Raw genomic sequence first — 11,498 nt, 5'->3', positions numbered from 1 at the left:
AAGTAGAAAAGGAGACCCCAGTCTGAGAACAATCATGTTTTCATCAAGAACAAGGTAACTAAACTACTTAAAATAGGGTCCATCCAGGAGGTAAAATACTCGGAATGGTTAGAAAACGTAATAGTAGTCACTAAAAAAGGGAACAAACTAAGAATATGTGTGTATTATAAAGATTTAAATAAGGCATGCCCCAAAGATTCTTTCCCTTTTGCCAAACATCTATCGCATTATCAATTCTACAACCGGCCCCGAGATCCTCAGTTTTCTCGATGCTTACTCTGGGTACAACCAAATACGAATGAACCCGGATGATCAGGACCTCCTTCATCCCTAAATATGGCATATACTGCTATAATGTAATGCCATTTGGATTAAAAAGTGTCGATGCCACTACCAACGCTAAGTAAACTGAATGTTCGAAGAACAAATAGGGAAATCCATAGAAGTTTACATTAACGATATGTTAGTTAGGTCCTTACAAGCAGAGGACCATTTAAAGCAATTGCAGGAAACCTTCAGTATATTGAAGAAGTACAACATGAAGCTAAATCTAAAAAAATACACGTTTGGAGTCGGATCAGGTAAATTTCTCGGGTTTATGGTATCCAACCGAGGAATCGAGATCAACCACGACAAGATCAAACCTATTAAGGATATCACGGTAGTGGACAATGTGAATGTCGTAGCAAGGCTAACCTAGAACATTGCCGCCCTAGGGCGATTCATCTCGAGGTCCTCCGATAAGAGCCATCATTTTTTCTCGTTACTAAAGAAGAAAAACTACTTCACATAGACCCCATAATGCCAACGGGCCTTGGAAGAACTTAAGCGATATTTATCGAGTCCACCGCTGCTTCACATGCCGAGGGAGTATGAATAACTATACTTGTATCTAGAAGTATCGGAAATAGCGGTAAGTTGAGTCTTAGTTCGGGAAGAACAACGTATGCAATTTCCAAATTATTATGTTAGCCGGACATTAGGTGAGGCTAAAACTAGGTATCCTTACCTAGAAAAATTGGCGCTCGCTTTACTAAGTGCCTCTAGGAAACTGAAACCATATTTTCAGTGCCATCCTATATGTGTTGTGACAACTGACCCATTAAGAAATATAATGCATAAACACGAAATCTTAGGACTATTGGCCAAATGGGCCGTAGAAATCAGCGGGTACGATATAAAATATCGACCTCAGACAGCCATTAAGTCTCAAATTTTGGCAGATTTCGTGGCCGACTTTACGCTGACCCTAATACCCCAAGTCGAAAGAGAGTTATTGGTAAACTCGAGGACATCTTCGGGAATATGGACCCTCTTTACGGACGATGCCTCGAACGTAAAAGGGTCCGGACTCGGCATCATACTGAACAACCTACAGGCAATATAGTTATACAATCTAAGAGAACTGTGAAATTGACTAACAACGAGGCCGAATATGAGGCCATGATTGCAGGTTTCGAATTGGCCAAAAGCTTGAGGGTAGAGGTGATAGAAGCTAAGTGTTACTAAGTACTTGTGTTGAACCAAGTTAATGGACCGCTCGAAGTTAGAGAAAAACGAATGCAAAGGTACCCAGATAAGTTACATGTAACATTATATCGGTTCAAAGAGTAGACTTTGCAGCATGTACCTCGAGATCAAAATAGCGAGGCCGATGCGCTTGCAAACATAGGCTTGTCGGTTGAGGTGACGAGCTTAATTTTGGGGTAGTCGTACAACTCATGAGATCGGTAGTGGAAGAAGGTCACACCAAAATAAACTCTACAAGGTTAACTTGGGATTGGAGAAAAAAATACGTAGATTATTTGAACCGGAAACTACCCTTAGATCTAAAAGAATTGAGGACCTTGCGCACAAAGGTAGCCCGATTTATCCTGTCCGAGGACGGAACCTGTTCAGAAGAATGTTCAATGGCCCGCTAGCAATATACTTGTGACTGGGAGATACCGATTACGTTCTGAGGGAAGTCCAGGAGGGCGCCTGCAGAAACCATTCAGGCGCCGAATCATTGGTTTAAAATGTAATTAGAGCCAGCTATTACTGGATCGACATGGAAAAAAATGCAAGGGATTTCGTACGAAAATGTAACAAATGCCAAAGACATGCTCCGATGATTCACCAACCCAGGGAACTGCTGCATTTGATCTTGTTACCATGGCCATTCATGAAGTGGGGAATGAGTATCGTCGGCCCTCTTCCATGGGCACCAAGTAAGGCTCAATTTATCTTATTTATGACTGACTATTTTTCTAAATGGGTTAAAGCCCAAGCGTACGAGAAGTTCAGGGAGAAGGAAGTCATCGACTTCATTTGGGATCGCGTCATATGTCGGTTCGGGATGCCATTCGAAATTGTATATGACAACGGAAAATAATTTATCAGCAGCAAAGTGACCAAGTTTCTCGAAGATCATAAGATCAAAAGAATCTTATCGACACCTTATCACCCTAGTGGGAACGGACAAGACAAATCGACCAACAAAACCATAATCCAAAACCTTAAGAAAAGGTTAAACTGATGCCAACGCAAAATGGAAGGAAATCTTGCCCGAAGTCCTTTGGGCATATCGCACGACCTCGAAGTCCAGTACCGGGGCTACTCCATTCTCAGGGAGCCAAGTATCAGATTCTGATATGCAACAAAGGAATAAAATGAAGAGGACATGAATACGAGCTTGGAGCTATTGGATGAAAGTCATGAAGCCGCCCTTGTTCGATTGGGTGCTCAAAAGCAACGAATCGAGAGGTATTATAATCGAAGGGCCAACCTTCGATACTTCAATATTGGGGACTTAGTACTAAGTACGGTCATACAGAACACCCGGAACCTGAACGAAGAGAAGTTGGGTCTGAACTGGGAAGGATCGTACCAAATTCTCGATGTCATCGAGAGAGGATCCTATAAGCTCGGAACAATGAATGAGGAACAATTATCGAGCAATTGGAATGTAACTCACCTAAAATGATATTACTGTTAAGGTACGACCCCATTCATTTTCTCTTATTTGTATTTTGAACTAACACTTGCAGTTCAATATTTGTATTTTGTCTTTCCGAGATCTTTCATCTCGAATTCCTTCTTTAAATAATCAATTGCCTTTTGGAGTTCTATAGGAGTTCCAATAAGGTTTATGTTATTAACATATACGACAAGTACAACAAATTCCGATGTTGTTTTCTTTATAAAAACACATGGGCAAATGGCATCATTTATATAGCCTTCCTTTAATAAGTACTCACTAAGATGATTATACCACATTTGTCCTGATTGCTTTAGACCATATAATGATCTTTGCAATTTAATTGAAAATATTTCCCGGGACTTTGAATTATTAGGCATTTTGAATCCCTCGGGAATTTTCATGCATATCTCATTATCAAGTGAGCCATAAAGGTAGGCAGTAACCACATCCATTAATCATGTCAAGCTTTTCATGGACAACAAAACTAATGAGATAACGGAACGTTATAACATCCATAACGGGTGAATATATCTCTTAATAATCGACACCAGGCCTTTGTGAAAATCCTTGTGTAACAAGGCGTGCCTTATATCTTTATACCTTATTTTTCTCATTCCTCTTGCGTACAAAGACCCATTTATAACCAACAGGCTTAACACCATTAGGTGTTTGGACTACAGGCCCAAAAAATTCACGTTTTGCAAGTGAATTCAACTCTGATTGAATTGCTTCTTGCCGTTTTGGCCAATCGCGTCTTTGTCGACATTCTCCAACAGATTGAGGTTCAAGATCCTCACTATCTTGCATAATGCTAGATACAATATTATATGCAAAGACATAATCTACCACTATATCCACTTGATTCAAATTTATCTCAACATCCATTGGATTTATTGATAGTTCCTTATTTTCTTGAGTCTTAGGCTCAGTGGTTTCTTCATGAATCTCAGAATTTAATAAATCGTGGATTTCTTCGTGAGACTCTTTCGTAATGTCATCTTGATCATTTGTTTTCCTTTTTCTAGGATTTCGATCCTTAGATTCTAATGACCTGCTACGTTTTAGGCGTGCTTTTGACTTTAACTATGACACTAGAAGATCGTCCAACAGGGACATCAATACGGATTGGAACATTCTCTGCAGGGATATGTGATTTTGTTATCCTTTTCAGATCCGTAAATGCATCTGGCATTTGGTTTGCTATTTTTTGCAAATGAATAATCTTTTGCACCTCTTTTTCACAAATAGAGGCACGTGGATCAAGATGAGATAATGATGGATTTTTCTACAAAATTTCTGGTTTGGTTTCACCATTTTCTCTCCCTAATTTTGGGAAAAGTGTCTCATCGAATCGAAAGTCTGCAAATCGTGACAGATCCCCCGTTAATGTTTCAAGATAGCGAAATATGAAGGCGATTCAAACTCAACATATATTCCTAACCTTCTTTGGGGCCCCATTTTGGTGCGATATGGCAGTGCTACAGGCACATATACTGTGCATCCAAAAATTCTTAAATAGGATATATTAGGTTCATGACCCAAAACTAATTGCAACGAGAAATATTTATGATAATTTGTCAGTCTGAGACGAACTAGCATTGCTACATGCAAAATGGTGTGACCCCAAACAGAAATGGGTAACCTCATTTTCATAAGTAATGGTCTTGCTATCAATTGCAGACGTTTAATTAAAGACTCTGCAAGACCATTTTGACTGTGAACATGAGCTACAGGATGTTCCACTTTTATCTCAATTGATAAGCAATAATCATTAAATGCTTGGGATGAAAATTCAGCAGCATTATCAAGTCTAATAGACTTAATTGGATTATCAGGGAATTGTGCCCGTAATCGAATTATTTGTGCCATTAATTTTGCAAACGCGAGGTTGTGTGATGACAATAGGAACACATGAGACCATCTAGAAGATGCATCTATTAAGACCATGAAATATCTAAACGACCCACTAGGTGGGTGAATAGGTCCACAAATGTCCCTTTGTGTATGTTCCAAAAATGCAGGGGACTCAATCCCAACCTTTGTTGGTGATGGTCTAATAATTAACTTGCCTTGATAACAAGAAGTGCAAGAAAATTCATTATTTAAAAGAATCTTTAAATTCTTTAATGGATGCCCATTTGAGTTTTCTACAATTCATCTCATCATAATTGATCCAGGGTGTCCCAATCGATCATGCCAAAGTACAAAAGTATTGGAATCAGTAACCTTTTGGTTTACAATAGAATGTGCCTCAATTGCACTATTTCTTGTCCAATACATGCCACAAGATAAAGATAGGAACTTCTCAATAACCCTCTTTTGGCCAGAGACATTCTTGGTAATGATGATATATTCAAGATTATTCTCATCTATTGTCTCAATATGATATCCATTTCGTCGGATATCTTTAAAACTCAACAAGTTCCTCTTGGACTTGAAGGAGAATATTGCATTCTCTATGATAAGATTGTTCATTTAGGCAGAGTTATAGTAGCTCTTCCAGAGCCTTCAGTTAGATTACTACTATTAGAAATTGTAGTAACATCTGCCTTACACATACTTAAATAAGAGAAATATTTCTTCTCTTTGAATATTATATGTGTCGTACATGAGTCAATTAAACAAATATTTTTACAATTGAATTGTGATCTAATTTTGCTTTGAGAGATATCCATATTTGCTTGTATTTAAAATCAAATTATAGAATGTCAAGAATTTAAAAGAGAAAATTAAAGTAAAACACTTACCTTAGATCCAAAATTTAATCATGAAGAAAGTTCATGGAACAATTGACAATCATTATGCTCAATCCCAAAGCTTCTACTCAATTGGTTAGAGTCTCGTGTTGATAACGTATTATAAAATAATAAAAGAAGAAGAAGAGTATTGCAGAGAAAAGTAGGGAGAGAGAATTCTTATTGATTTTGAGATGAATAAAATGAAATAGAACCCTCTATTTATAGGGAGAGAGTGACTTAGCCACCAAGTAATAAATCCTAGAATCTCTCTAAATATAGACACTCACCATAAATAAAATTTTATTTATAACACATCCATATTTATCCACTAAATGTTTTTTTTTAGAAATGACCTCGTCGTTATCAAACGTATTATATATGTTTTTTATTTTTTAATGGAGCTACGACTAGCATATTTTATCTATGAAATTAATCATCCATATGCCCTTATCTTTTTTCTTTTTAACATTAAATAACAATTAAACCAATTTAATTGGAACAAGTTACAAAAAGAGATTTAACAAAATATTTTAATAGGACTGATTATTGGACGACTGCGTTGTGCGTCAATTTTGAAGGAGGAATAAGCAATTACATTCATACGCATAATTAGGATTTTCTTTTTGTCGGATATAAACCTTCTTAGATACTAACACTGTTTACTGATTGAGTAACAGTGAAAACTAACACTATATATATATATATATATATATATATATATATATATATATATATATAGTATATTTTTATTTTTACTTGTTCATTCTAGCAAATCAGGAAAAACAAAAAAATTCCCCTTTTATTCTCAAAAAAAGTAAAATTTTTTTTGATGGGGTTTGCGCGGTGCGGGGGAGGGGGAGGAGTGGGTGGTGCGAAAAAATAAAAATAAAAATAGAAAATTAAATATACAAAAAAAGTAAAAATTAAGGGGGTTTGCTTGGCGGGGGGGGGGGGGGGTTAGGGAGTGGGTGGATGGTGCATAAAAACAAAAAACCAGAAAATTAATACAAAAAAACGGAAAACAAAAATTTTTTGAGGGGGTTTCCGGGGGAAGGGGGGAGGTAGGGTGGTGGGTGCTGCAGAAAAAAAAAAAGAACAGAAAATCGAAAATACAAAACAAAAAAAAAGAAGTAAAATTGGGGCAACTAACTAAATTTCTAGATAAGTTGGGTTAAAATCCCTTTGTTTTGAGTGAGTTTCATATATAGGTTGTATTTGAGTTGCTTAATGAGTCAAAATGAGTTATAAAAAATAATTTATTAATATGAGCTCAACCCAAATTGACCCATGAGCTAATATACTTGTAGTCCAACCTATTAATCTCTGGGCGAGTTGTACGAGTTAGATGGATTTGAGCTCAACTTGACACCCCTATATATAACATAAAAAAAAAGGGTGAACCATAAGTCCCTATCACTTATAGTTATTTATTATTTTATGAAAAACTATTAAGAGATTCATTGCTTTTAATGTAATCCAACTAGGATGCTTAATTTTAATCAATAATTGTATACATAAGATGCTTGAAATTTGCTACCACGTGTCAGCAAAATGAACCCCGTAAGTTACAATAGGCTATTCCTATTATATATTTATTATATACTTCTACTCATTGACGAATTTAAAATTTTAAATTTACCTGTGAAGTGGCGAAGTCACATGCTTACAAGGGTGGTCAACTGATCACCTTCGTCGAAAAATTATATTATGTATATAAATAAAATATTACATTTTAGAAATATATAACACCTATTGAACACTTTTTTCGGATTTTTTCCCACTTCTTTCAAATTTGAATACCCTTGAGTAAATTCTTAACTTCGCCAATGTGTGACAGATTGGTTGGGGTGGGGGAGGTGGGGGGTAGGGTGAGTGGGTGATGCAGAAAATAAAAGAACAGAACAATAAAATATAAAAAAAAGAAAAAGTAAAATTGGGGCAACTAAGTAAATTTCTAGATAAATTGAGTTGAGATCCCTTTGTTTTGAGTGTTCATGGGTTGTATTTGGGCTGCTTAATGGGTCAGAATGAGCTATAAAAAATAATTTATTAACTTGAGTTCAGCTTAAATTAACTCATAAGCTAATATGTTTGTAGTCCAACCTATTAATCTCTGGATAGATTGGGCAAGTTGAATGGATTTAAGCTCAAATTACCACCCCGGTATATAGCATAAAAAAATGAGTGAACCATAAGTCCCTGTCACTTATAGTTACTTATTATTTTATGAATAACTATTAAGATATTCATTGCTTTTACTGTAATCCAACTAGGATGCTTAATTTTAATCAATAATTGTATACATAAGAAGCTTGAAATTTGCTACCACGTGTCAGCAAAACGAACCCTGCAAGTTACATTAGGTTATTCCTATTATATATTTATTATATACTTCTTCTCATTGGCGAATTTAAAATTTTAAATCTACATGTGAAGTGGCGAAGCCACATACTTATAAGGGTGGTTAACTGATCACCCTTCATCAAAAAATTGTATTGTATATATAAATAAAATATTACGTTTTAAAGATATTTAACATATATTAAACACTTTTTGTCGGAATTTTTTTCATTTCTTTCAAATTAAATACCCTTAAATAAACTCTTAGCTTCGCCATTGTGACAGATTGGTTTAAATTACCATGGCAAGGATACAAAGTTAATTTTGTAAATGTATGTTTTATGAAACTATTAACCAAGAGATAAAGATTTAAGAAAAATATGATGGTATTGTTTTTGGATGACCAATAAACTTATTTTTTTATCACCTTGACTTCCCTCATGGTTGAGGTATTATGCTTTTCTCCCTTATTTTTATTTTTTATAATAATTTTTTTACCTATTTATTATAGAATTTAAAAGGCCTGATATGACAAAATTGCCCTTTCATGTTGCATTAAACTACTGAAGGTTTGCTTGATTGAAACGATTGACAATTCGCTAGTAAAATGGCATTGAAGATAGCAAACAGGTGTGATAAAGGCTAGATCCACCCGTTACAGTCTCTTTGGCCAAGTTTTCCAAAGTTAAAAGTACTTTTTTTTTTTATTAAGTATTTTTTTTAAAGTTAAAGTGTTTGATCAATATTTTAGAAGCAAAAACGTGTTTTTAAGTAGAAGTAGAAAGAATTTTTAAGAAGTAGAAAAAATAGTTTCTCACTAAAAATACTTTTTTGAAAAACACTTTTGAGAAAAAACACTTAGAAGCAATTTTTTAAAAACTTGGTCAAACACTAATTATTGCTCAGAAATACTACTAATTAGCCAAATGCAAACTGTTTTTCACCAAAAAATACTTTTTAAAAAAAACATTTTTAGGGCTCTTGTTTACAGAGCGAATTTAGGATTTTAATTTTATGAGTTCAATAATATTTAATAATTTTTACACATAAATTTACGGCCTACATCAAAATTACGAAGTTCAGTTAAGCCTTATAACTCTATTTTCAGATCTATTACACCACCAAAAAACCTCAAAAGACTGAAGAATTTTCAAACAATATATTCTTTTATTTTATTCAGCCAGTTAATTTATTGTAGAATTTTTTTCTAAAAAGATGATTGCAATTTTAGACAGTGAAAATTTATTGTATCACAATTTTATAAAATTAAAAATATGTAGGTTAAAAGAATTTTTACTAGAAATTCAAAACAAAGAGAGGTAAGTGTAACATCTTAAACTAAGAGGAGGTAAGTGTAATGGAGTGAAAGTATATGGGCCGATTTAGACTTTTTACCTTTTCTGTTTATTAACTTGTCTCACTTATGATCAGCATAGAAAAAATATGAAGGCTGGAGGTCTATTTGAATGAAGTGCATATATATACTGATAGAACAAAAAGTGATTTATCAGTCAAGCAATTTCATTTGAAGAATGGCAACAAAATAGAGTGGAGAAATTAACTAAAAGTTTAGTTGCCCTGCCTTTTTTTTTTTTTTGGGTTGTTGAGACTATTCTAATGTTGAACGCGAACCCTTCCTTTCACATAATTAAGCTAATCTCTGTAAATTCAAGCTATGACAAAGGAATTTGGCTTTGGCTATGGAATTTATCACATCTATATTCCTTTTCCTTGGTACATTTTCTGATGATGAGGTGGATGAAGAAGACGATGGCTCGGGTGAGCGCGTACGACTACGCCTCGCTGTAACTCTAGCCGGCTTAGGCATGTTTGAGCCGATTAAGTGAGGAAAATTGAGCCGAGCTCTCGAGCCGCGGATTTTGAAAGCGGCTTGATCGTAAGCTAACGCTGCATCCTCTGCGGTCTCGTAAGTTCCTAACCACAGCCTTGCACCTTCACCTTTCCTACTTGGGTCTCTTGTCTCCGCCGAAAACGTCCCCCACGGTCGCCGTTTCACTCCTATGTACCGCGTCCAATCTCGCGGCGCGTTTTTCTCACGCGCCACCCCAGGGCCCTGGGTTTTCTCCTCGGACTCGGAGTACTTTTCATGGGATTCATGTGAAGGATTCTGATCAGTTGGTATTAATGTTTCCTCAGAGTTTTCATCCCAATTAAGGAAGCTGCAGTCGAAGTCGAAGCTGCTAAAACTTGAGCTAGGACTGTTAGGCAATATTTCGTTGCTAGAATTCATCGACGAAAAAATTTCAGAAAAATCTGAATCGTCAAGAAGATGTTGCTTTATCGATTCAAGGAGATGAGAGTCGGAGAAAAACAAGGTTTCGTCAGCTGGATTCATTTCCATTGCCATAATAAGGTTTTGGATGAAAATGAATGTAGTTTTCTTGCTCCTTTTACCTTACTAGGGGTTACCAATTGTGGATGAACGAAAAGGTTGACACCCACATCTATTTATATATGCTTTGGTCTATTGCACTAGATCGTATCTTCCTGTTTTTCATTAATTATGTTGCATTCTCTCTCTGTTAAAGATTTTTTAATACCAAAATGGTGTAAACATCAACACTATACAAATTAACTCCAATTCATTACATTATTTTTTACATCAAAAAAAAATATACCTTGTATATTCTCCTCTTTTTTTTATATTATATTATTAACTTTTTATATATTCATCACATATAATTCATATTCCTTTCTTATATAACCATGTATTTAATATAAAATTATTTTAAATCATAAAATTTTAAATAATATAATTATAACCAAATATTATACATTATGCATGTTATATTTGTCGTGCATCCGAATACAAGTGATACAAATTGGTAATAATTGAACATTAGCTACAAATGATAATTAGGCAAACTATAGTTATGTATGATAATTAAACTTTAAGCTGTAGTGTTTTATGAAAGTTCAAAAAAGAAAAAAAGGGAATGTCAGCTAAAAGAACCATAAATATAGTTAAAAGACCAATTACGACCCTGCAATAATTGAAAACGAGATTGTAAAACTCGGAATGCACGTTCAACATTTTTTCGACATGATATTCTTCTTTTGAGAATGTGGCTCGCGAATAGTTTGCACAATATTAGACTATTTTGGATATATACTGTCAGTGTTAGCTAATTTATTAAATGTTTATTTTTATATTATTTAATGAATATTGTGTTATTTATTAAAAACATATTATATTTTATATTTGCACCTTTTATTTTTGTGATGGTTATATTTTTTATACAATTATAACTTGTAATAGAATTAACTTATAGTAATATATAAAGATAATATATACGAAAATTAATTTATAAAAATATACACCAAAATTAAGATGTAATTTAATATTATAAAGATATTACATAAAAATAATTATATATATTAGTGACCTAATGAAGAAAGTAAAATTTATAATATGTTAAATTAAAAGTGTTATATAA

The 11,498-nt window shown here is 34.3% G+C and overlaps 1 protein-coding gene across 1 annotated transcript; it reads right to left on the bottom strand.

The window, feature by feature from the left end:
• Nucleotides 1-9,528: 9,528 nt before the first annotated feature.
• Nucleotides 9,529-10,550, bottom strand: LOC107763046 (uncharacterized). Its single transcript, XM_016581467.2, has one exon. It carries the CDS (start codon nucleotides 10,406-10,408, stop codon nucleotides 9,689-9,691), a length of 720 nt encoding a protein of 239 aa, XP_016436953.1. The 5' UTR covers nucleotides 10,409-10,550; the 3' UTR covers nucleotides 9,529-9,688.
• Nucleotides 10,551-11,498: the final 948 nt, after the last annotated feature.

Source organism: Nicotiana tabacum, chromosome 7 (genome assembly GCF_000715075.1).
Source record: "Nicotiana tabacum cultivar K326 chromosome 7, ASM71507v2, whole genome shotgun sequence".
Taxonomy (NCBI): domain Eukaryota; kingdom Viridiplantae; phylum Streptophyta; class Magnoliopsida; order Solanales; family Solanaceae; genus Nicotiana; species Nicotiana tabacum.
Note: the sequence above shows the minus strand (reverse complement) of the source record. Positions and strands in the feature narration are given on the sequence as shown.

Coding starts and splice junctions, on each gene's coding strand:
- LOC107763046 (XM_016581467.2), bottom strand. CDS start 10,408: ATGGCAATGGAAATGAATCCAGCTGACGAAACCTTGTTTTTCTCCGAC.